The 26572-nt window shown below is 45.7% G+C and overlaps 1 protein-coding gene across 1 annotated transcript; it reads right to left on the minus strand.

Moving 5' to 3' along the window:
• Positions 1-4821: 4821 nt before the first annotated feature.
• On the minus strand, positions 4822-26568 carry ERP27 (endoplasmic reticulum protein 27). The gene is made up of 6 exons (XM_038371773.2): positions 25605-26568; positions 21661-21798; positions 18216-18332; positions 15646-15771; positions 6523-6720; positions 4822-5793 (listed from the first exon to the last, which is right to left on the minus strand). The coding sequence occupies exons 1-6, from the start codon at positions 25716-25718 to the stop codon at positions 5755-5757; spliced, it is 732 nt and encodes a 243-aa protein (XP_038227701.1). The 5' UTR covers positions 25719-26568; the 3' UTR covers positions 4822-5754.
• Between the last annotated feature and the right edge of the window lie 4 nt (positions 26569-26572).

Raw genomic sequence — 26572 nt, forward strand, 5'->3', positions numbered from 1 at the left:
CATGAAGAGTTTACAGTCTAAGGCCCTGATATTGCCATGGGCTCTGCCCTGCAATGAGCCCATGCAATGGACAGAACCTCGCACCCATGTGGAGCCCAATTGAAGTAGATAAGTCCCCGCACATGAATCAGAGTCTAGAGTGTTAGAGAGCACATAATTAAAATAGCACAGCATGTGAAGAGAGGGAATAGAGACGAGAGAGGTGCAGTGGATCTCTCTGCTTGCTGTGAGTTACTCTGCCTTTCTTTGCACCATGACTTTCGCAGTGTTCTTACAAGATGCTGGCTTTGGTCTCTGAGCTGGGGAACTTTGTTTACCGCACCAAGGAGAACAAACCATGCTTTCTACTCCAGTTCTTCCCTCTGGGCCAATCTCTCAGGAGGGCCTGTGGTTTCTCAGCTCTGCAGTACTTAGGCACTTCTCTTCAAAGCCACGTCCCGTCTTGAGAAATAATGTAGTGACTGTTTGTTGGGAGCAGGAGCATTTCAGGCCAAGAATGCTGAGCCAATTGCAAGGCAAGCTTGCTGCATAGATGTGAAGGAGCAAAGCAGTAAGAAGGATCATAGAATCATAGAAATGTAGGGCTGGAATGGATCTCAAGAGGTCGTCAAGTCCAGCCCTGTGCTGAGGCAGGACCAAGTAAACCTAGACCATCCCTGACGGGTGTTTGTCCCACCTGTTCTTAAAAACCTCCACAGCCTCCCTTGGAAGCCTATTCCAGAGTTTAACTACCCTTATAGTCAGAAAGCTTTTCCTAATATCTACCCTCAATCTCTCTTGCTGCAGACTAAGTCCATTACTTCTTGACCTACCTTCAGTGGACAGGGAGCAGAATCGATCACCATCCTCTTTATAACTGCCCTCAACAGATCTGAAGGCTGTTGTCAGGGCCCTGGTCACTCTTCTTTTCTCAAGACTAAAGATGCCCATTTTTTTTAAACTAGACCTTATAGGTCATAGATTTCACTTGCAGCGTCCCCTGCTAGTCTAGTCTCGGGACTCAGCACATCTTAAGAACGTAAGAATGGCCATACCTGGTCAGACCAATGGTCCATCTAGCCCAGTACCCTGTCCTCCCACAGTGGCCGGTGCCAGTTTCTTCAAAGGCAATGAACAGAACAGGGCAACTATCGAATGACTCATCTCCTATCCTCCAGTCCCAGCTTCTGGCAATCAAGGGTTATGGGACACCCAGAGCATGGAGTCGCATCCCTGACCATTTTGACTAATAGCCATTGATGACCTAGCTTCACGAAGTTATCTAATTTTTTTTTTAACCCAGTTATACTTTTGGCCTTCACAACATCCCCTGGCAACAAATTCCACGGGTTGACTGTGCATTATGTGAAGAAGTATTTCCTTATGCTAGTATTAAACCTATTGCTTATTAATTTAATGGGGTGACCCCAGGTTCTTGTGTCAAATGAAGGGATAAATAACACTTCTTTATTCACTTTCTCGAAATCACTCATGATTTCATAGATCTCTATCAGATCCCCCCCGTCATTTCTTTTCTAAGCTGAACAGTCCTTGTCTTTAATCTCGCCTTATATGGAAACTGTTCCATGCCCCTAATCATTTTTGTTGCCCTTCTCTTTACCTTTCCCAATTCTAATATAACTTTTTTTGAGATGGGGCAACAAGAACTGCACACTGTATTCAACTACCATGTATTTATATAGTGGCATTATATTTTCCGTCTTATTATGTATCCCTTTCTTAATGGTTCCTAACGTTCTGTTAGCTTTTTTGACTGATGCTGCACATTGAAAAGATCTTTTCAGAGAACTATCCATGATGACTTTAAATTTTGTATACATTGCAATTAAAAACTTGCAGCTGGCCCATGCCAGCTGACTTGAGCTTTCAGGGCTCAGGCTAAGGGGTGTTTAATTGTGCTGCAGACATTCAGGCTTGGGCTGGAGCCTGGGCTTTAGACCTTGTGAGGATCCCAGAAGTGGGTCTTCATCCCAAACCCGAACATCTAAACCACAATTAAACAGAACTGCAACAGGTGCCTTGGAGGGCTGGGCTCACTAGCGGTTAGAGCACATGGCTCTTCGCACCCTGCTCCCCTTCCCTCTTCATCAGACCCCAGCCCAGGGCCATTTGTATGTCAACCCCTGAATGGGGTAGAGGGCCTCTCAGTAGGAAGTCAAATCTAGTGCCCTGGGCTACTTCCCACCAATCTGTTCAGTTTGGGATGCGGCCCTCTAGTCCAATTTGCTAGGCAATTTGCCTCCTGTAGGGTCCTCTCTTGGCACCCTGCCAGGGTCCTAGGCTCCTTCAGGCGAGGGAGCTGCAATTTGGTGAGTGCAAACCCCACAATGTTTCTGCGGTTTGCTCACTCAGTTATCTCAGGTGCTGGAGGTTCCTAAGTCCCCTTTGCAGTCTCCCCAAGCTGGGAAGACAGTGCCTCCTCCCTGTTGGCTGCCTTGGCTGGCAGGCTCGTGCTCCTTCCCCTCAGGGAGGGAGACAGCTAGCTCCTGCCTCTTTTCCAGTCAGCTCCAAACTGAGCCAGGCTTTCTCCTTTTCTCCCTCCCTCCAGGCCTGGCATTGGCTGCGCCTGCAGGTATAATGAGGCTGGGCTAGCTGGGACCAAAGGCTCCCTTTAACGCCCAAGCTCTGCGAGCCCAAGTCATCTGGCAAGGACAAGCCATGCTTGTTGAATTTGCAGTGTAGGCATACCCTGTGATCTCTTTCTTGACTGAGCTAAATTTAGATCCTATCATTGTGTATGTATAGTTTGGATCATGTTTTCCAATGTGCATTACTTTGCACTTATCAACATTTAATTTCACGTGCCATTTTGTTGCCCAGTCACCCAACTTGGAGTGATCCCTCTGTAAATCTTTTCAGTAAGCTTTGGACTTAACTATATTGAGTAATTCTGTATCAGCTGCAAATTTTACCACCTCACTGTTCACTCCCTTTTCCAGATCATTTATGAATATGTTGAACAGTACTGGTCCCAGTACAGATTCCTGGGGGACCTCGCCAATGTTCTCTCTAATTTTTCGCACCCATTTGCAGAATGAATTTTGTTATGCCATATTGGTGCACATAACAAAAGTCTTGTGGTGGGGTGGGGCTGAGGGGTTCGGAGTGTGGGGGGGCTCAGGGCTGAGGCAAAGGGTTGGGATGCAGGGGAGATGAGGGCTCTGGCTGGGGGTGTGGGCCCTGGGGTGGGGCTGGAAATGAGGGACTCAGGGCGGGGACAGGGGGTTGGGGCATGGTGGGAGGAGGGGAGGGCTCTGGCTGCGGGTGCGGGCTCTGGGATGGGGCCGGTGATGAGGGGTTTGGGGTACAGGAGGGTGCTCCAGGTCTACGGCAGGGAAAGAGGACTCCCCCCAGCTCTCTCTCCCCCAGCAGCACCTGGGCTGGGGAGAGGCGCCTCTCTCCGCTGTGGTAGGTCCGGGCCAGGGCTGGGTTTGGGCTGCCCCTCCCCCGGACGCAGCAGGTCCCAGCCTGGATTTGGGCCAGGGGAAGGGCACCCTGGCCACGGCAGGTTCAGGGCTGAGTTGGGGCTGAAGGAGGGGTGCCCCCATCCTAGCCATGGCAGGTCCGGGCTGGGTTCGGGCCATCCCTCCCCCGGCTGCAGGTGCTCCGGGCCTGGGTTCTGGCTGGGGGAGGGGCGCCTCGGCCACGCCAGGTCCAGGGTTGACTTGGGACCAGGAGTGGGTGCCCGTCCCCCGATCCTGGCAGATCCCGGCTGGGCGGGTTCCCTGTGCACATGCACAGTGGCTACGCAGCTTACAGGGAATTTAGACCTGCTATTTACCTTTCTCCACTGTGAAAACTGACCATTTATTCCTACCTTTTGTTTTCTGTCTTTTAACCAGTTTTTGATCCATGAGAAATTTCTTTCTTTTCCCATGACTGCTTACTTTACTCAAGAATCTTTGGTGAGGGACCTTGTCAGAGGCTTTCTGAAAGTCCAAATACACTAGATCACTTTTGTCCACATGCTTGTCGACACCCTCAAAAATTTTAATAGATTGGTGAGGAATGATTTCTCTTTACAAAATCCTTGTTGACACTTCCCCAACATATCATGTCTTCTATGTGTCTGATAATTCTGTTATTTACTATAATTGTGATCAATTTGCCAGATACTGAAGTTAGGCTTGCTGGCCTATAATTGCCAGCTTTGCCTCTGGAACTTTTTTAAAAAATCAGCGTTACATCAGCTATTCTCCAGTCATCTAGTACAGAGGATGATTTAAGCAATAGGTTACATATGCCACAGTTAGTAGTTCTGGAATTTCATGCTTGATTTCCTTCAGGACTCTTGGGTGAATACCCATCTAGCCCTAGTGACTTACTAGCTTGTTTAATTTACCAGCTTGTTCCAAAACCTCCTCTACTGACAACTCAGTCTTCTCAGTCCTGACTAGAGATAGGAAGAAAATGATTTTCCACCCTTTGGAAATATTTGGGATATCAAAACAACCTTCTTTCCCAAACTAGGATGAAGTTTAAAAATGGTTCAGCTCAATTTAGACCATTTTAATTTGTTTTTATTTTACTATAATCAGTTTAAATTTCAAAACCAAAAGTCATTTCAAACCAGAGAAACAAAACTTTTCATTTAAAAAATTGTCAAAAGAAAACATTTTGCTAATTTTGAAACTTTTTCCCCCAACATTTTTTCAAATAAAAAAATGTAGTTAAAGCTGACCCTTGCCCAGAAAAAGTTTAGGTTTTGATGATTCAACATTTCCCAGTGATAAGAAGTTTCACTCAGAAATTTCAAACTAGTTGTATACCTGACCCACAGCACTTCTTACTATTCCATTCCTCAGAAACCCACCACCCAGCAACACATCATTCCATTATAGTCTTTGGTTCCCACACAGTTCTGCCTTTGTACCTTAATCCAAACTAGCAGCACTTCTTGCTTTTCCAATTCTGCACTCCCTGGCAGCTGTGCCAACATATGTCAATCCCACCCCTGTAGTATCAAGTGCAATTCCAGCCCTAGACCTCCACATAGAAGCCCTCAGTCTAACCATAAAAATCTAAGTCAAACATAGGGCACTCCAAATATAGGTTGAGGAACATCATTTAATGAGTAATCTGATTAGTTAGATACAGCAAGGTTATTTAAATTCAGCCAAAAGAGAGACTTGAACCTGCTCTTTTAGAGATATTTAGGCTTATTACTTAAATTAAAGAAAAATAATCACACAAATTCAGAGAATTCACTTTCTGCTTTATTTAGTAAAATGTAATGTTATAGGTCATGTGACCTCAGGCAACAAATCAGCTTCTAGACCCAGAGAGATGTGTAAGGGAACCCCAACATGGTACCAGTGCCAGATGGGGGGAGAGAACCATGTATTAAGGGGGCAGAGACAGAATTATCAGGGAAACAGACCTGCCAATCTCTGCATAAACTTTCTGCAAGGCATGTTTTTGACACGGCGGTTTCATCATATTGCCTCTTGCTCTCATATATGGCAACAGGCAGTGGGAACCCAGAAGGACCAATGCAGTACAGTGCCATGGTTCCTGGGGCATTAAGATGAGAGAGGATGGAACTGGCAATTGAGAAGGAAAGAGAGATACCTAGAGAGGAGAAATAGCATATATGCATATGGAATGGAGAAGGGTTGATCATAGTTGACTTGGCCTCATATTCCTATTGTCTCAGGGCCTCCAGAGATGTTGGGCACAGTGAACTCTTCTTATACTGAGTGCAGGTGGCACTGGGGAGAGGCACAGTATTTTATCTGGTGATTGAGATGGGAGTCAGAGCTCTGTCTTCTCCTCTGGGCTGGGATCTTCTTTCTAAAATACAGTAGGGGCAGGAAAGCTGGGTTGATACCATCATGGTTTTCCGCACAGAGATTAAGGGGGAAGAATATTTAAATTCCTGCTTCAACAGCCTGTGTTGCCTAATTTCCCCATCCCATTTCCGTAGCCCCTGAGTTACTTTCATGGGGCATCACAGGCCATGGGACCTCTGGCACACAGGGCCTCTTAGTACAGCAAACTAAGCCATTATAAAAGCAATAGAAGCTCAGCACTGAATGAAAATGGAGGTTACGTTTCCCCTCCCTCTGCAAAGGGGTGGTGATTAATCTCAGGTAGATTTGGCCCAACTTTGAGTCCTCTGATCTGAAAGGTTCTTGGTGAATTTTCATTCTAAAGCCACATTCTGTCTCCCTGACCCCCATTATAGCTATATTCAGGGTCCAAACACATTCACCCCTGCTCCATCTTGATGCAACCCTACTCTTCATGTCCCCAGGCACTGCTCTCAGGAAGGGAAATGGCTTCCTTAAATGAGACTCTCACACCAGTCCTGAAGTCATGGAATATGACACCTTATTGCTCTAGGCTAAAAAGTAAAAGTTGGGGCAGACAGGGGCTCTCCAAACCCAGTCAGCTGTACTATCGCTGAGATCTGATGCCCAAGCGTGGTGGAAGAAATGACACAGGCGAGGTTGCAGAGAGCTAAGAGTGTCCTGCCCAGAAGCGTGAGCAGCAATGCTCTCCCACATACTGTATACTCACCCTTTGCTTTCTCTCTAAGAAGCCATTGCAGAAGTCTCGCACATGTTCCACTGTGACCTCACCAAGGGGCAGCACATCCTGCTCCTCATCTGGCGTGTGGAATATAGCCAGAGCTGGCAGCTGGGACTTCTTCAAGTTGAAGAATGATATCACACGTTCATTGCCCTTCACATTGCTGTCCACCAGGATGAAAAGAATCTGCATTGGAGAGAGAGCAAACTAGAGACCCTGAGGGACAGCAGACACATATGATCACACAAAGATTTAGTAGGATACCATTGTAATTAACTGTAGATACTAGACCTCTATAGCCACACTCCTGCCCCTCTGGGGCTTGAGAATGCTACTACAATCCTGCCTATATCTCAGAGAATGCAGCTTTTCCTCCAGTTGCCACAGAAACAACAACTATCTTGCCTCTTTATCCAGCCCTGCATGGAGCGGACTGATGGCAGCACTACAACTTCAAGACAAACGTGGAGGTAGCATACAGTCTGTTCTCTACACCAGATTTACAGCACCTACACCCTTCATAATGTCTATTATACTGCATGTAATAAAACCTCTTTGTCCTTGGTGTTTTCATGTTTGCTTTCTATAAATGTTTGAGCATTCAAGCTTTACTAGCCCGGCTGCTCTTGAAAAGTGCATTTTTAGCTCAAATCGTCACTCAAAAGCTAATTTTAAATTGTGGGCCAAACCCTCAGCTGCTATAAATTAACACAGCTCCATTTAAATCAATACCAGTTTATACCAGCTGTATAGTCAATTATAAAACTCAAAATTAATGCTCTGCTGTTAGTTACAGTATATAACTCCAGGTTTCAGAGTAGCAGCCAAGTTAGTCTGTATCCGCAAAAAGAAAAGGAGTACTTGTGGCACCTTAGAGACTAACACATTTATTTGAGCATAAGCTTTCATCTGATGAAGTGAGCTGTAGCTCACGAAAGCTTATGCTCAAATAAATGTGTTAGTCTCTAAGGTGCCACAAGTACTCCTTTTCTTTTTGAGTATATAACTCATGTATTGTTATACTTCCATTCCCTGAATACCTCTCAACCTTCAAACCTGCCTAGGTGTGACACAAGCCATCGCTATTTAAATGGCCAAAATATGTAATGGCTGTGTTTTGTTGAGTGCTGCAGCATATGTGACACATTGTATTTATTATTAATTGTTATTATTATATCATAAAATGTGTTTTAAAGATTGTTTTCTCACTGTGTGAATCAAAGGAAGCAGTTTTGCAATTGCATACAGTGTGTTTCCACACACCAGACATGCCAAACCCGCAAAAATAATGCAGAAATTGGGCTTCTTTTTGGCTTAATTGGCTTGTGAGTTGCTTGTTGGCTAGTTTTTGGCTTGTAGCTTGTTGCTTCTTTTTTTTGATCAGTTCCTGGCAAGCAAAGGGAGGAGAGAGTCGGGTGCACAGCGGGCCCACCACAGTCCTAGACTGCACGCCATGGGGATCTAATCACATAGAGCGTTGGGGCTCATAGGGATTGGCTTGTTTTGGCTTTGTTTTTAAATGGGATTAGCTTGATTTTTAGTTTATTGTGAAAGTTGGAGTGCTTATTTACTACGTGAAAGTTGACAACTGTGCCATCTTCTTGCGCAATAACTACAGAAATATGTGTTCAAATGAGACCAACTTATATTGCCCGGAAAGAACTTGTCTTTTACACTTAACTCCTTACACCTCTATCTTCGTGGACTGGCAAAGCTGAGTTTTCACTATTCTAACCATAGTGAAACCGCTTTCAGGGTCAGCATTTGAATGGAGGAGGCAAAGTAAAATAATGAGATGTTTTTTGAAATGAGGCAGTCTTTCAGATGCACATAGCTACTTCAGCAATTCTCTCCAGTATTTTGACATACAGGAATGTGGTCCACTCACTGGTCCAGTGCATTTGTCAATAACCTCAAACTGATATGCTGTTAAATCATCCAATAATTGGTCGCAGTCTTTTCAGAAATTACAGACACCAGGGCATCAAACCAAATCTGTTACCAGGGCCCCTAGATCTGAAACTGCCCTTGCATTTTTCAACAAGTGATCCTCAGGGAAAAAATTCTTCAGCATCTGTGCAAGGCAGCCATTTAAAACATCAGTCTGTGTCCATAAAAATCCATCTCCTCACTGTCTTTCAAGTGCTTCTTCACATGATGTCCAACTTTGATATCACTGCTGGGAAAATATGCTGTTAGGGTCATCCAAAACTGAAAGATCATTCTCCTATAGAGCATTATGCTGTCGAGTAGCAGCATGTTTCAGTTTTCCAGCATACTGCTGAAGCAGTCTCTGGATATCCCCATGCAGTGTCACCAGTTGGGTTGGGTATCTATACTTGGAGGTCTGGTATTAAATGCAGAAGTGGACCCAGTGTATAGTTGAGGAAGGTGAAGATTAGTTGGATATAGTCCTGTAGGGGTAGAAATCAACTCCACTTTTTTTGGTCTTTTCTCTAAGGAAAGAAAATAGGAAAAGAGGGCAGACCTCTTATGCAGTGTGAGACTGATTACTTTGTGGAATTTCAGCTCCCTGATGGGAACATGTTTTATGATTATGAGTGGGATTTCATTGGCAAAGAGGGCAAATTCTTTCAGCTTGTGTTGGCTCTGGTAATTTGGAGCAAAATGACAAGACCAAAATCAGTCATCAGCTCTTCAACAAACAATGAAAAAGCTTTGCTGAAGCTATCTGCCAAGTGAGATATCTGCAGCCTATATTTACAATATTTTGATTTGCTTCTTTTAGCCATGAATAACACAGAGTTGTGTTTCCCAGTCATAGAGTCTGATGAGAAATATAAAAGGGATGTAGATGGGCATGCTAAACTTCTGAAGTGTTCCCATTAGATAGTCAGATGTGCCTGTTCATGTTCCTGATGTACAGTGTATCATGTCTAGAAATTAAAGGACATTGCAGCCTTTGTTTTCATACAAGAATCCCACAGGGATAACCAGCAGGGTCTCATGTCCCAGGTCTGTATTCTGATCCACGCACATACCGAAAGAGACATGTGACCAACAGCTACCACATCATTTTGGTATCAGACTCCAAGCTTATCCTTTGCAGTGGGGATATCCTTTGTTGCTCCATGTGTCATCTTCTTGAGAACATCTGCATCCATACAGTATTTCTTTATGAACTTCACCAGTCGTTCTCCAGCTGTAAATGGCACATTGTATTCATCTAACATGGAAACAAAACCATTCTGCCTCCAAGACATTTATGTTCACTTCAAGTGATGAAAAATCTGACACTGTCACCTGCTTGGCATTTTGGCAGTGCTTCTCCGAATTAACATGGGGTTGACACCTAATCATCATCAAAGCTCATACAGAAGGTATGTTTCGATCCCTGTCTGCTCTCTGTCACCATTCAAAAGTGCTTTTCCAGGTTTGTGGATAAGTAACACACCTCCTCTCTTTTCTCTAGTAACTTATCACTGGTTGAACATCTGGCTTCCTCTTCTAGCATTTTACAATCATCAGGTTCAACTCTAAAGCAAAAAGAAATATGTATTGGAACAATAACCCAGCAGCTGCATCATGTATCCGCCTAAAGCAATTCAAGGTATGGACTCAGACTGTCTCCATTGGGTGGGGGGCACTTCAGGCTCTCTCCATTGTGGGATCCCAGCCAACCCCCAAAATGGGTTCCCCAGCTGAGGCTTGAATTTCCTCTCAATTAAAGAAAGGACCTCACATTGGAGATGACAGGAGTTTTTCTCACACGCTGGCAGTGATGGCTGAGTGGCTTCTTCTCTTCCAGTCAGTGGTGTCCTCTTCAGCCTCTGGTAGGTCCAGTCAGCACCAGGGCATCTTCTCTTCCTTCTCCAGTCATTCTGGTTGTTGGCAGGATCTTCTCCTGGACTGTCTGGGCATCAGCAATGGAATGCAGACTCTCATTTCTTCCTTAACTGGCAGGCTCAGTCGGCAGTGGTGGATGACAACAGGTGTTGATGCAGTGCTATAGGGGGACTGAAATCTGATACCCTTTACAGTGATGGTTCTCTGACTGAATTACTAATGTGATTAACCACCACAGTGCAAAATATGAATATTTACAACAAATCCTTTGCCACCAATCACAGACCAAGATTTATTCACTGATAATCAATGTTCCCTCTAATTTTTAACAGGCCGTGTGCGCAAAAAATTTCTTCAGTGCTGCCCCTGAAGCAAAAAAAAAAGCCGTTGCCAAAGCCGGAGTGCACACAGTGTTTCGTCGTGTGCGCGGGGTTTACGATCTGTGTGCGCGCACATACATGCACAGCTTAGAGGGAACAGTGCTGATAATTGTGAATAAAATATAAATCCAAGAATTTTGCAATCTATTCACAGACCATTTATGAGGTGAATAAAACACAACATTCATTTAACACATTCCTAGTTGTAAGAGGAAGGCGGGTCCAGTGGTTAGGCCCTAGGACTTTGAACACCCATGTTCAGTTCCCTGCTCTAATACAGGTTTCCTCTGTGATCTTGGGCAAGTCACCAGATCCTCAAAGATAGTAAAAAGAAAAGGAGTACTTGTGGCACCTTAGAGACTAATAAATTTATTAGAGCATAAGCTTTCGTGAGCTACAGCTCACTTCATCGGATGCATTTGGTGGAAAAAACAGAGGAGAGATTTATATACACACACACAGAGAACATGAAACAATGGTTTTTTTCCACCAAATGCATCCGATGAAGTGAGCTGTAGCTCACGAAAGCTTATGCTCTAATAAATTTGTTAGTTTCTAAGGTGCCACAAGTACTCCTTTTCTTTTTGCGAATACAGACTAACACGGCTGCTACTCTGAAACCTGTCAAAGATAGTAGAAGTTAGGTGCCTATGTACTTTTAAGAATCTGGGCTTTAGCCTCTTTGTGCCTCATCTTCCCATCTGTAAAATGGGGATAACAGCACTGTTGTACCTCACGTTATCTCATGTTTGTACATTACAAACATTTGTAGGCTGTCATCATGAATGTGTATTCCTCGCCCACCTTTGTTGTCTCTGAGCTGGCTTACACATAGTTAGCCCTTTTAATCTTTCCTCAATGATAATTTCCTCCAGATCCCTAATTTTTGTTACTTGTCTCTGAATTCCCTTCAGTGTCTCTCTCCTTCCGGTAATGTGGTGCCCAGAAATAAACATCAAATTCCAGGTGTAGTGGCACCAGTCATATAGGGCCTAGTTCTGCCACCCTTGCAATCAGAAGAACCTTACTGCACAAGGAGTCCCTTTGGCTTCAATTGGCAGAGAGACTATGGCTTCTCTGCTTCATTATATGATGTCTTTGCATGTGCAGCCAAGGTTTCTACTGTTCATTTTGGAAAATCATGTCTAATTTGCTGTCAGCTAGCACCTCTACTTCTCCTTCATCGTTATTGCTTTCCAGAATTCTCTCTCCCGTTGTCCACAAATGCTATGGATTCCTTTTCTCCATATGCGCTAGGATCAACTCCTTTATTATTTTCTGCCCATGTTTCCTGCCCATCTGTCCTGACTAGTGTTTGCAACTTCTTCCAATTTAGTATCCTTCAGGAACCTCATTATACGCTGTTTATTTCCGCTTTTTGATCATGAATGAGGATGCTAATCTGGCCAGAGTTAACACAGTACACTAGAAATCTCCACTCTTACCATGGGAGTTATATATCTTCACACTTCCAAATATTCCATTACCTGTTCTCTATCAAAAGTTATTTTTACTGGGTCTTCTTTCCATATTCATTGTTCAAACTTTTGCTATATGATTTTCATTTAAGACAGATTTTCAAAAGAAGGTGCAATATCTCAGCAATTTCTGAGTCATGATTAACTTCATCCCTCTCTTGAGGAAGGTTGCTCAATTCAGTAAAGTTCTTAAATGCAGGCTGAGCTTTCAGCATGTGTTTAAGTCACACCAAAGTCAATAGGATTTAAGCAGGCGATTAAAGGTAAACATGTGCTTAAGTGCTTTGCTGAATAGGGATACTTGGTTGAATTAGGGCCTAATGGGCCTACTTTCTCCCTAGTAGTTTTCCCTAATACATTTGTAGAAGCCCCTCCTTCTTGCTCTTAACCCTTCTGACTAGCATTAACTCCTTTTGATTTTTTGCTGCCCTTTTCCCCCCAGTACCCTTACATGACTGTGTATTCTTTTTTTATTTGCTCCCTCTTTTTCCATTTCCAGCCAAACTAATCTAACCCCAGCTTTCGAGCAGTCCTTCATGAAGCCACATTGGCCACTCCTTATCTATCGTACTCTGACATTGCACAGACATAAATGACTACACGAGGTGCAAGGTAATGGAAATCATCTGTCCTCCCTCCCAAGCTTTCTCTTTCATCTCTCTTCTTTAATACCATTGACATCAGCAGCAGCCTTCCCATTATCAAGGCTCTCAGCCTTGGAGTTATCTTTATTTCCCATCAGCAGCCCAGCTATCATGGTGATGGGACATGTTAGAAAGTGGTAGATAAATGAGATCAAATAGACTGGATTCTCCTCAGAGCCAGGCTCTCATCAAAACCTGCCATGACTTCTTGTACACCCAGGTAAAATTCCTCCCTTCCTCTTTCCCAAACTGATAAGACAATCACCTATGACCTAGTCAGTGCACTCATGGATTACCGCAACCTCCTTCTGTCTGACCTCCCATATCTTCTTGCTTTAATCCATTCAAAATGCTACCAGCAGAACAAGGTTTTTCAGCCATTTTTATCATACTTCTCCACCTTCTTGATACCCTTTCTTGGGTTTCTGTTTACTTCCACATCAAAGTAATGCTTTTCCCCTTCCCCTTCAGCCCCTGCCTATACCATTACCACCACCCCTTCTTCCTCCCTCTCTTCCTCCTGAGCTTCATTTAAAATCACTTTAATTCTTTGCTCATTCCCATTTTCTGCCATTTTTTGTCCTACCCCATATGTCTGGAACAGCTTCCCAGCTAACATATCCAAAGCTCCCGCACTCTCGAGGATTTCAGCTAGAACAGCCAGTCACTGCTCTGCTTAAATTGGGTTTGGTCTGTATTATGCTGAGGTCTGTTTTGTTTCTCTTGGATTGTTCTATTTATTTTGCTTTGTTCCAGCTTGTGTTCTTAGGGGTCCATTGTGAGTTCAGATACCCCTCCAAGTCACAGTTCCTTCCCTACTCCCTGCTTGCTACTCAGGGCTTGTAATTTACTGCTGGCCTGTAGCAATAGTAAATAACTTACACGCCCCCACCCCCATGCTGGTTCAGCTTCTCGGGAAACGGGTAAGGGGTGGAACCTAGGCTCCACTCATGCTCCCATCCAATCCACCACCACCCCTTGTTCATCTGCTCTGGGAAGAGAGTAGGCAGGCAAGTAGCCCTGCTTATTCCTTTGTGCCCAGACCCAAAGCCCAGGTAGCTCCCCTAGGGATGTAAGCAGTGGTTCTTACTCCCTCTCAGGCCTTTGTGTGGGCGTGTCAGCCAAGTCACCATCTAGTCCTTTGGGGCAGGGAACTTGGTATTGGTCTGGTACAGTCCTGTTGTTACGCAGAATTATGTACATCTCTGGCACTACATACATAAAATAACAATAACAATAACAACAATAAATAATGGGTCAGCTCCTGAAATCTTCCCTCTCTTTTCACTCAGGTAAACTCCCATTGAGTTCTGCCTGAGTCAAAACTAACTAAAAACTGAGTGAGGAGGTCAGGACTTGGCTGGCTAATCATTTACAAACTATCTGGATCTCAGGACACCATTTGGAAAAATGCCTTGTGAAGTTTTGCTTGGAAAGTGAATTCATATTAGCTTGGAGCTGGACATGTCACAGGAATGGAAAACTGGCTGTGGGACCCTATTCAAAGGTAAATGATGGTAAAGAGCAGTGCACTGAGTTAGACGAGATGTCTAGGGGTGTGCTGCAGGGATCAGTGTTAGGGCCATGCAGTTTAGAGCTGCATATAAAGAGACATCATATAATTGAGGAAAGAGGGAACAGCCTCTCATTACAGGACACTGGTGAGACCACCCTACTGCATAGTAGCATTCAGTGAGTGTCTCACTGCTAAACAAATGTAGACATACAAGAGGGGATTCAATGGAAAACAAGTAGGGGGCAGGAGGTTGTTTGAGATCTATGTAAAGTAACTGCAAGGGATGCCTTTATGACTGGAGCTTAACCTTAAAACACTGAGGATTAGTATATTTGCTCTTCGACCCACTCTCTCCCCCACTAATAGGTGCTTCAGCCCTCTGCCAGCAGCTGGCCCATCCCTGGGCTCTAACGCAACAGCCCCAATTCTTTCTAGCTTCCATACCTTCCCACAAAAACCCCTTCCAAAAGGGCTTCAAGTCAACCCCCTGCCCCACTGTTGGTTTCTTCCCCCAACTTGTCTGCCATGCCCAGGACTTCCTATTGTTGCCAGGTCTGCCTCCTAACTAGTTCCGTCCCCATGCACTCCTGTCCAGCCCAACTGCAAGCTGAGAACCAAGCCTGGGAATGTGGGTAGTTTGGGGAGTGCTTGTCTGTAGTCAGGGAGAGCAGGTGGCAGTGGGGGGGCAGGGGAAATCTGTCTATGGAATCCCCACTGTGAGAAATCTGTTCACACGCCCAGGGGACCCACCTGCAAATCCCTTCAAACAGCAAATTCACAGGTCTTTTTTACCTGGGAACTAATGAGAGCTAAAGAATCGTTGTGGCATTCATGCTATCTGGCCATTTCAATAGCACTTTTCAGCATCCAAAAGGGAGCTCCAGCTGTATAGCCAGAGATCACTTGGCACACCAGTGGAATGTAACCATTGCTGAGGTGAAAGGCAGCAGCTGTTTGTCATCTCATAACAAAATACACCAGCTATTTAGGACAAGAAGCAAAGAAGAGCACAATATCCAGCTGAAATCACAGGGCAGATTTTAGAGAGGCAGCATATATTGGGCACCTTCCTTGTTAGATCATGAACCAGAGAGGGTTGAGCAGGTTGGCTCCCTTTTTCTTAGACTATCACCTACCTCCACTTGCTTCTCCTCTTCCCTCTCACCTGGCCTCTGTTCTCCCTGGGCATGTGGGGTGACTTCCTCCCTCCCTCTGGGGGAAGTCACTGTTCTTCCCTCTCAAGTAATCCTCTCTTATGGCCTCTCCTCCCCTCCTTTTGGCCTCACCTTTCCTCGGAAGAGTTCCGCTGCCTCCCGGTACCTGCATACTCGCTCTGTATGGTCCTGGGAGGTCTTGTCTGTGAAGAGGAGGAGGTGGGTCTGGACTGTACTGTTGAACAAACCTATTGCCGTCTGCCAAAGACAAACGTGACACCAACAAACAGACACGGCGATTAGGAATAGTAAATCTGCTGCATTATTGGAGTCCTAAATCCCAATGGCACAGATGAATTCAATCTCTACAAATCACAGCCCACGCCATGTTCTCAGATTGAAGTCAAACTCTGGAGGAACTGAAGCTGGGTCCCGGAAGGCTCCTAAAGTCAGGGTTTGGGGGACACCGGAGCCAGGGGTCTGGAGGCCCTGGGCCTAAGGCTTGGAAGAAAGACAGGATGTTCAGGGAGAGGGCAGGGAGACAGAGTCTGGGGACAGCAAGCTGAAGCCCAGAATAGGGGAAGGGATAGCTCAGTGGTTTGAGCATTGGCCTGCTAAACCCAGGGTTGTGAGTTCAATCCTTGAGGGGGCCATTTAGGGATCTGGGGCAAAAATTGGGGATTGGCCCTGCTTTGAGCAGGGGGTTGGACTAGATGATCTCCTGAGGTCCCTTCCAACTCTGATATTCTATGATTCTATGAATCTGGAATTGGGCGCTCTTGAGGTGCCTGGGTAACAGGGACCACAGGGAACTAGATGTTGCAAGGGACTCAGGACTGGAATCTGGAGGGGGATGGGAGTAAGCAACTTGGAGAGTTCATGGAGTTAACCAGGAAGGCTTCTCCAGCACCTCGTTTTCTTTCTTTAACATTAGCTGTGAGTGGTGGGGTTGTGTCTTAAAATAGAAACTGTTGACTAAGCAACGTGTGAGCTGCGTAGGTGGGAGCACAAAGGGTTAAGTCTCCATCTGCAGCTCTTCAGGAAGAAATGAGTTGGACACCCCGCACCCCCCAGGGAAGGGGGAAAGCAGGCAGGACATACTGGCCCTCTGTGAAGACACTCTGGGTTGGTACCGCCAATGGAGTTTTTTGCACAGTCTCCAGTTGGTGGGCAAATTGTCATCTGACTTTTCCCCCCACCCACTTCCTGAAGTGCCACAGCCGCTCCCTCAAACCAAACAGAAGTCTGGCCAGGCTGCCTCTGACCCGCTGCCTCTCCATGTGCCACTTCAGACCACAGAGGCAGCCTGTGTAAATGCCTGCCAGCATTTCTGTGAAGGAGAGGAAAGAGTGAGCCGACTAATAGGGATGGGATCAAGGAGTGCATTTCTGTAACAGCCTTCCATCAAGGAGCACCAGGTCTCAGGTACTGTGGGAGGGCCTAAGTACCAGGAGTTTCACCTTAGCCTAATTGCTAGTGGACTTTCATCCACCCCCATAACACCTCTGCATAATGTTGCCAGAGAGTGGGAGAGGTCAGGACTGGAATAGCAGGGGGCTGCAAGTCAAGCGTGAGGAGAGCTGGAAGACCCTGTGGGAATGGACAAGCCTGGAGAAGGAGGAGGTGAGGTGAGTTGAGTCAGGATTGAGGTACATTGGAAGTGCTGTTTGAGAGGGCACAGGCCTGGGAAAGCAGGAGGTGTTGCAGCAAGCCAGGGTTCAGGGGTCCGGAGGAAGCTGTGAGGGCCCAAATAATGGAAGGTAGGGAGTTCTGCAGGGCTTGCTTTGACCCACGTGGCCTAATATTGTTTGGGGCCTATAATATACTTAAAAAAAACTAGTTTATTTATACATTTGTAAGCCTAGAATAAATATTAAACTAAAGAAAGGCAGGTATATTAGCAGAGCTGGTTGGGCCCCAGGACTGGGCCAGCAGGAGGCCTGCCAGGTCAGAACTGTAGAGCTGTGCTGTGGCCTAACTAATGAAACAACATGGGTGCTCCAAGTCAGACTTGAGATGGGTGGGCTAAGTAGTTTGAGAGGGGGAGGCAGGAAGAGGGGCTGGGGATTGAATTGAAGGAATAATGCTGCAGGTCAGGACTGAAGGGCTTCTGCAGAGCTGTGAGATGAAGGGAAGGACTCGAATAATAGATAATTAGCTGGCAGAACTCACCGCCACAGGATACCTTTGAGGCCAAGAGTTTAGTAGGATTCAAAAAAGGACTCAACATTTATATGGATAATGAGAATATCCACAGCTACATTAGATTGTATGTGGATGTTTGACAAGGGATAGAAGTCTTCATGCTTCAGGGCTTAAGCCAACCACTAATAATCAGGGTTAGGAAGAAATTTCCCCTATGGGAAATCCTCTGCAGGGTTTCTTGAGCCTTCTCTGAAGCAGCTGCTACTGTCCACTTTTGGAGACAGCATCCTAGTTTAGATGGACCACAGGTCTGATTCAATATGGTGATCCCTTTGCTCCTGTGAATACAAGGGGGCATTGCCCGTCAGGAATGAGAGGCAGTGGTAGAGGTGTGTGCACAGACATCTGCATGGCTCCTTGCTGCACTGTTCTCTTTGCCCACCAACAGTCGCTGCCAGTCAGGATCCTATCATCCCCCAAAATGAAAAACCAGCCAACTAGACAGAGCCTAGGAGAAGGCGGGGCTGTGGGAGGGGGTTTTGGGGATCCTTAGTTACCACAGGGTTGTACTCTGTCACCAGTCGCAGCTCATTGATCCGAATGAAACGGCTCATCTTGGTGGCATCAATTTTTTTGCCATCGGTGATTTCCAAATCTTGACGTTTGTCATCCACCTACAATGATGCAAGGAAACCTTAAATCACTACTGTTCTCCATTCAATACCCCTTCCCTGCCCTCTGTCCAGTGGCATGGGCAAACATACACAAATGCTCCTGTGCACATAGACACCTGTGGATGCCTTCATACATACACCTTTCAACACCGGAAACTCTCTTGGGGACCACTGGGCCTATAAATCTGCCATCTTGCTCTTTCACCCAGTCTCTTCCTCAAGCTTCCCATGACAGGACAAACTCATGGAATAGTAGGAAACACTAAGGGTGCCAGACATCCCTGTATCGTCAACTCAAACTCCACTGGAGCCAGGGGGGATTAGCTGACAATCTCTCCTGGGCCTTCTGGGGAGACAGCATTAAACAAACCCAACTCCCTCCATCGCTCTCGTCCTCTCCTTTAAAAAAGTTCATCTGCTTATTTCATTCTTTCTAAAAGTAATAAACACTGGCACAGGCCTGTGTGGATTTTCTGGAAACATTGTGCAATCAGGAAATCTCTCCAATAAAGAGAGGAATTTTTCCAGTACAGCCAAGAGAAAATCAGGCCTCGCAAAGATCATCTTTAGGGAACAATCCCATCCCATCTCCCCTCTCCAGCCCTTCATCACTATCTGGAAGCTGTTTTATTGAGAGTCTCTTCCGCTCTCTTCCCCATAAACAGGGAGAAAGGGAAAACATCAAACAACAGCTAACCCCCAAAGTAAAACAGCTACACATGCAGTTACATTACAGGAAACAGCTAAATCAAGAGATTGTGCTGTGGAGCTACAGAAGAGTAGAGTATAGCTGAGCCCTTTGGGATTTAATTGACTTTTCCAAACATGCTGTGCTAGGCTCATGGAATTTGTGTCCACATAGCTGTCCCATATTTTATTCAATATGTTTGCTCACTCTCTGCATGTACATGTGCCAGAGGTGTGCAGGTATGCAACCCTTTTTTCCATCCCATGGTCACTGTCACTGTGTCTTTGATCCAATATGTTCCTATGCTCCTTTAAGCCACTGAACTAGTTGCTTCTGAAATCATAGGTTTCAGAGTAGCAGCCGTGTTAGTCTGTATTTGCAAAAAAGAAAAGGAGTACTTATGGCACCTTAGAGACTAACAAATTTATTTGAGCATAAGCTTTCGTGAGCGGTAGCTGTAGATGTAGCTCACGAAAGCTTATGCTCAAATAAATTTGTTAGTCTCTAAGGTGCCACAAGTTCTCCTTTTCTTTTCTGAAATCATAGGGGATGATTCTTCTCTCACTTACACTGATGTAAATCAGGGGTAATGCCACTGAAATCAGTGGAGTCCCACTAGTGCAATCCAAAACCAGCACAAGTAAAATCAAACAGGCCCTTGGAGCTGATCCAAAGTCTATTAACACCAAAGGCAAAGGCTCCCATTTACTTCAGTGGGCTTTGGACTGCAACCTATTGATTCCCATTCCTGAGAAATTATGTTCAGATATACTCTTGGATTATGCAAAGGCTGCATCTCTAAAAAAAAGTGTTGCATTTAACAGTTTAGCTCAGATCCAAATGGCTCTGTCACATCCTGCCCTCATAACATATAATTACCCCGATTAATTATGTCCTTTTTCCGTTGATCAAGCCAGATCCTCAGCTGGCAAAGATCAGCATAGCTCTACTGACTTCAACAAAGCAACACCAATTTATACCAGCTGAGGATCTGGCCCAGGAGTATAGTCACTTTGGTTTAAGTTTGGTCCCCTTTATGGTGTTTCCATGCTATGCAAAAATAAAGGAACATTATTTTATGTCTTTGATTAATTGCTGTCCTTTTGATTTGTCTGCCTGTCTTCCCAATGCTTCCTCTGATGAATATTTCATTCCAACTTCCTGTTCCAATTTCTTTTTTAGAAAAGATCTGATCCTACTCCTACACACTTATTCAGGAAAAAAAAATCTAATATAAACTAACTTTTGAGTGGAAATTTTACAAGCAAATTGCCAGTCAAAATTTATTCTGGCTTGGGGATTCGATCTGTTGTTTTTTTTCCATTAAGTGATGTTTCAGTTGCAAAAGTGGAAGAAGCATGCATTGGGAAGATTGTATTTAATGTGAATTGTTTCAAATGTCATGCAATTGCCTCTATCAGTTTCTTCTATCCTCCCATCTTAATTATCCTTAATCTCTCCCACATTGCAAAAACAAAAGATCCTTAATGACCGGTTTCACAGTAGCAGCCGTGTTAGTCTGTATTCGCAAAAAGAAAAGGAGTACTTGTGGCACCTTAGAGACTAACAAATTTATTAGAGCATAAGCTTTCGTGAGCTACAGCTCACTTCATCGGATGCAAGTGAGCTTATGCATCTGATGAAGTGAGCTGTAGCTCATGAAAGCTTATGCTCAAATAAATTCGTTAGTCTCTAAGGTGCCACAAGTCCTCTTTTTCTTTTTGCGAATACAGACTAACACAGCTGCTACTCTGAAAACTATCCATCTTAGATATTTATAGGACACCAAGGCAACATCTAGGCACAACACTAATAAACGTATACGTTCAAAGCACTGTACAAACATTCACTAATTTATCATCACAGCATCCCTGGCCTTGTCTCCAATAGCCTTTTCTCCTAATTTTTTCGACCACTGCTAACCCCGGTGGAGCTCCACCAATGGTAGAAACAGCGGAAGCTGTAGGGAACAGAAGGCACCAGTGGTTGCCACTGTTGCATTTTTACTACCATGTCATCTGCTACACTTGTTCTGACCAGGGCTAGACAATACAATAGTAAAAATGCTGGTGCAATATCCTTACAGGATCTCCTGCTATTGCTACCTCCAATGAAACTGCACCGGAATTAGTAATGGTGGGAAATAGTCAAGTGTAAACACAGTCCATTGTGAGGTAGGTAGCTAGATAATTCTTATTATCTCCACTTTATAGCTCGGGAAACAGCAGCACAGAGATGTGTGATTTGCCCAGTACCACACAGTGAGTTAGGGAAAGAGCTGGGATTCAAACCCAAATCTCCCGGCTGTGTCTACAGTCAAACTGTTCCTGAACTAAAGTGGCTCAACACTACCCAATCACTTTTGAAAGTTTTTCCACCACTGTTTTAATTCATCCCTTGAACAGTTAGGATCCTACTCAAAATGCAAACGTGAATTGTTCTCCAGGAGCCCCCATCCTTCCTCCTTTGGTCTGGCCTTCTCCATGCTAGCAGAAACCTTCATCCATGTTGCCCTGAACATGTTCTCTGATACCCAGGCAGCGGTGAAGGGGAAACAGTTCTGGATCTCACCATTACAGAATGGTTTTCAGTGCCCTGAGCAACGTGGGCAGACAGGGCAGAGGGATGAGGCAGACATACCATGCGAAAGATGGAGATGGTATTGCTCGTGATGTTATAATGAGACAGGACCTCAGGGTTGATGCTGAGTCCAAACGGCACCTCCTGGATTTTTCCTACAACAGTGTGGAAGTTCGAAACTTCTGGCCTCTCTAATTCCTGAAGGAGTGGGAAAGAGAGTAAGAAAGGAGAAGGAAGATGGAGACATGGAGGGAAGGAGAGATGGACAAGAAGAGAGAGAAAGGGCATGGTAAAAGGAGAGAGAAAGAGAAAAAGAAGAGGGGGGGGAGGGAGGAGAGGTAAAGAAAGAGAAAATAATATTAGAACCAGCTGAAGTTACTCACCCAGGTTTTCTTCTCCCTCTTGACTTTGGCCAGACAGCTGCTTTGGGAGCAGCTGAGATTTGCAGGGGCTAACAGTGACATCTTGTGGCCGCTCAGACTAGAGCGGGTGTAAGCACTCTGAAAAGGAGTACTTGTGGCACCTTAGAGACTAACAAATTTATTAGAGCATAAGCTTTCGTGAGCTACAGCTCACTTCATCGGTGCCACAAGTACTCCTTTTCTTTTTGCGAATACAGACTAACACGGCTGCTACTCTGAAACCTGTAAGCACTCTGCCACTCTACCCTCCAAGTCTCAGGAGAAGAGGGGCTTAGTTTCCAAGCACAGCTCAAGTCTCCCCACTAGAACATGTGTTCCCAATCCACCTCCCCACATCCCACTCACATCCTGCCTGCTTATTTCTAGCTGTGTGCACATCATTGTGGGGAGGGCGAAAGCTTGGGAGTTAAGAAGTGACTGAGTGTCAGGGGCAGGGAATTGGGGAGGAGGCAGGGAACCTGTACTGAAGGTCAGGTAGGGGCAGGTGAGCTGATGGGGTTCAGGGAGAGGGAAGTGGGGGTCATGGAGACTATTGGGTATCAGAAGGAGGTGAAGGGACTGCGGAGGGCTTGAACATGTGTTGTATCTGAATCTAAAATCTGACTGTCTGAGGAGTGGGCACTGGAAGAAAGTTGGGGGCTGGTTCCTTTAGCGTCATCCATTTCCTCCTCCTTAGCAATCAGCATAATCATTGTCCTTCATGTTTATTCTTTGTTCACCCCCACACACCATCCCCTGCACAGCAATGTGTCTGTGTGTGTATGAGTGTAAAAACAGGTCCTGCAAGCTAATCCCTTTTACCCCATACTCTTCCTCCTCATCAGCTTCTTCCTTCCCTTGTTTCCAGGACATTGTAGGGAAAGTCTCCCTCTTTCCCTACCTCAAGCTTCCCGGGCAACAACTCAAAAGATGTACAATCGCGACACCATTTGTCCCAATATTCAGGTGAGGAGGCGGGCGGGAGGTGGGTGGGCAAGAGGGGTGAGGAAGCAAACGGGGAGGCAAGCGGCAGGCAGACAGACGGTGAGGAGGAGAGCGGCAGTCAGGTGAACAGGAGGACGCTGGACGGATGGCGAGGAGACTAATGGGGAGGCGAGCGGTGGGCAGCAGACGGGCGGATGGAGAGGAGAGCGGTGGCTGCACATGCCAGGTGGATGGCGAGGAGACTAGCGGGGAGGCTGATTTGTCCCGGGCCCCGCACCCTCTAGGGATGGCCCTGGATATAATATCGAAATGGCTAGCTGAAACAAGGCATAGAACTATCCTCCCTGAGAGTGAGCTTGGGAGGCTTCCAGTGAAAAATTGGGTTTGATTTGGGTCTGTGGCCATCGCATTTCTCACACTTCCAGGGCATGTGCAGTGATAGTACTCTTTTCCCCAAGGACAGCATAATGTTCTGAGCCAAGGCAGGGTGTGTGCTGCATTTGTGTTATGCTAGTTCAGCTGCATGCTCAAAACCAGACTGAAGGTTTGTAGAGAAGAAATATGCCTTACTGTGTGTAGTGAAGCCCAGCCTCACTCAGGGTGAAATTAACCTCTGTGCAGATGGTCAATGCAAGGCCTAGGCCCCACTTAAGAACTAGTCTGAGAGCTGAGCCAGAACGTAAGTGGTGCTTAGGCCTCCACCTGGCCCTCTGCACAGGAATCATTTTCACCCTGTGTGCCCCTCTTGTACTAGGAGTGCCGAAAGAGAAGACCCAGAGAAAATTCTGTGACACTATAGTCTGAGAAGGTAGCGCTTGTGTGGTAAACACTAAAACAGCAGAAATCATCAGTTCCATTTAAAACACCCAGCCTTAACTCTGCTCCCTTGTGAATCACCTTTCATTACATGGGCGTGAATTATTTCTGAAATTAGAGAGTCTTTCCAATGAACCAGTCATGGGGAGTCTTTTATAGCCCCCCCACCTCCTCCAACCAAAAGAACATGTGGGCTAAGGGGGTAGAAGCTCCTGGGAAGCAGCCTGTTTGGAGAGCACAAAGTTTCCCTCCCTGACAAAAGCCATGAGCCAAGGAAGCAACAGCAAATCAGTGGGGCTGGCAGGAGGCACCTTTGGAACCTTAGACACCAGTGATGACATTTGGGTGCTACTTCCTTCTATTCTTACTCTGGGTGTTTTGTTGTCCTTCTTGCTGATTGGGTGCCTGCTTAAGTCTCCTCCCTCACTGTCACAGAATCGTAGATATGTAGGGCTGGAGGGGACCTCGAGAAGTCATCAAGTCCAGCCCCCTGCACTGTGACAGGACCAAGTAAACCTAGACCATCCCTGACAGATGTTTGTCAAACTTGTTTTTAAACACTCCAGTGATGAGAAAAGGAGTACTTGTGGCACCTTAGAGACTAACAAATTTATTTGAGCATAAGCTTTCATGAGCTACAGCTCACTTCATCGGGTGCATTCGGTGGAAACTCAAATAAATTTGTTAGTCTCTAAGGTGCCACGAGTACTCCTTTTCTTTTTGCGAATACAGATTAACACGGCTGCTACTCTGACTCCAGTGATGGGGATTCCATGACCTCCCTTGGAAGCCAATTTCAGAGCTTAACTACCCTTATAGTTAGAAAGTTTTTCCTAATATCTAACCTAAATCTCCCTTGCTGCAGATTAAGCCCATTACTTCTTCTCCTACCACCTGTGGGCATGGAGAACAATTGATCATCATCCTCTTTATAACAGCTCTTAACATATTTGAAGACTTTTATCAGGTTGCCACTCAGTTTTCTTTTCTCAAAACTATACAAGCCCAGTTTTTTCACCCTTTCATCAGGTTTTCTAAACCTTTGATAATTTTTGTTGCTCTCCTCGGGACTCTTTCCTATTTTTCCACATCCTTCCGAAATTGTGGTGCCCAGAACTGGACACAGAACTTCAGCTGGGACCTCACCAGTGACAAGTACAGCGGGACAATTACCTTCTGTGTCTTACATACAACACTCTTGTTAATACAGCCCAGAATCATGTTAGCCTTTTTTGCAGCTGCATCACATTGATGACACATATTCACTTTGTGGTCCACTATAAGCTCCTTCTCAGCAGTACTACCACCTAGACAGTTAGTCCCCATTTTGTAGTCATGCATTTGACTTTTTCTTCTTAAATGAAGTACCTTTCACTTGTCTTTATTGAATTTCATCAGTGCAGTGAGGGTCCTGCAGAGGGTCCCTCCACTGCAGTCTTGATCCCCCTGCCTTCCATTCTCCATTAAGGTCCTTTCTGGCCTTAAATTCTGTGACCTATGCTCCCCTGCATCCTTCCCTTCATTCCACCTCAGTATTTTCCTTCTTCCATTTCCTATTCCTGTGCTCCTTAGCTCACCTCTCTATGTCCCCCCCATTACCCCATCCCCAACTATGGAGTTCACAGAATGTTTACCCCTTCGCCCTGATCACTCTGCTTGTTTGTTATATCCCCTCTCCTTCTGCCCAGGTCTATTTTTTCTATTTAGATTGTAGCAGTTTGAATTGGGGACTGTCTTTACTTTGTGTTTGTACAGCACCCAGCCCCAGGGGCTCCAACCCCGGTGGAATACAAGTAATCAATAGCAAGGTAACCAGGGAACTGAGAGATTATCTAAACAGACCTGGAAGAATCCAATGACGGCCACCTCAGCAGCACTGATGAAGACAGTTGTGGCTGCAATATTTCTCAAAAGCACAGGTTTCTTTGCATCTCCAGTGACGTCTGGAGAGAGCATGAGGAGGAAATGTCAGAATCACATCAGGCATGGAGAGCAGCCCAGAGCTAAGAATCCACACACACACACACCACTACCACACACGCGCACACTCTATGCATGCTGATCTCGGCAGATCTCTCCCCCCTCTAGATACTGACAAACCTCTGTGAGGGGACTCACAGCTCACATCCCTTCATCCACTGTACAGCTGACCCCAGTGGCTCTCTCACCCATCCCATTCGTTTTCTGGCCTGACCACAGGGTCACTTTCTTACCGTGGGGCGCAGGGCTCTCCTCAGCACATCCTGATGGGCAGCCCCAAGTGAGGAGGGAAAAAAAAAGACACCACAAGGCAGAGGTCACCATTATCCTGATGTCTCCTCTCCTTGCTATGGGCTCTGCTTTGGACTCTGCCTGGAAAGGTGACACGTCAGTGGTTTCTTGGTCAGGCGTGGTTCTCCCAACAGTGTGGGAACTAAGCACCTGGCACTGGTGAAACCTTCAACTTCGGAGATAAAAGTCTGACAGAAAGACAGGGTCCCAGTGCCTCACTGATACCGAACAAACAATCTGTCCCTGACTTCTCTGCACTGAGACCAACTGGAGAGAGCAGCAATCCCAGCTGCTCCCACAGAGACATTTCCATGCTGTGCTCTCTGTAGGGGCACAGGTGGTAAGAGTACCCCACGCTGGCACCAGGGAGCAGCTCCAGATGCCCCTTTCCTTTCTTCTGAGTCCTGGGCACTCCTCCCCAGTACTCTGCACCCCAACCCAATGAGACTACCCCCTGCTTGTACCAGGGAAGCTATTTCCCTTCTCTGTGCACTAAGTCCTAGAGGGTCTCGTCCTCCCACTGCACCATTGCCAATCAG

This window comes from Dermochelys coriacea, chromosome 1, assembly GCF_009764565.3.
Source record: "Dermochelys coriacea isolate rDerCor1 chromosome 1, rDerCor1.pri.v4, whole genome shotgun sequence".
Taxonomy (NCBI): domain Eukaryota; kingdom Metazoa; phylum Chordata; order Testudines; family Dermochelyidae; genus Dermochelys; species Dermochelys coriacea.

Bases quoted from the DNA above. Each gene is read 5' to 3' on its own strand.
- ERP27 (XM_038371773.2), bottom strand. From the start codon at position 25,718: ATGCTCTCTCCAGACGTCACTGGAGATGCAAAGAAACCTGTGCTTTTG. The intron at 18,333-21,660 runs GTATGTCTGCCT...GCATCATTGTAG, and splicing joins CCATCTCCATCTTTCGCATG to GTGGATGACAAACGTCAAGA. The intron at 5,794-6,522 runs GTGAGTATACAG...ACTGTATTTTAG, and splicing joins TCTTAGAGAGAAAGCAAAGG to AAAGAAGATCCCAGCCCAGA.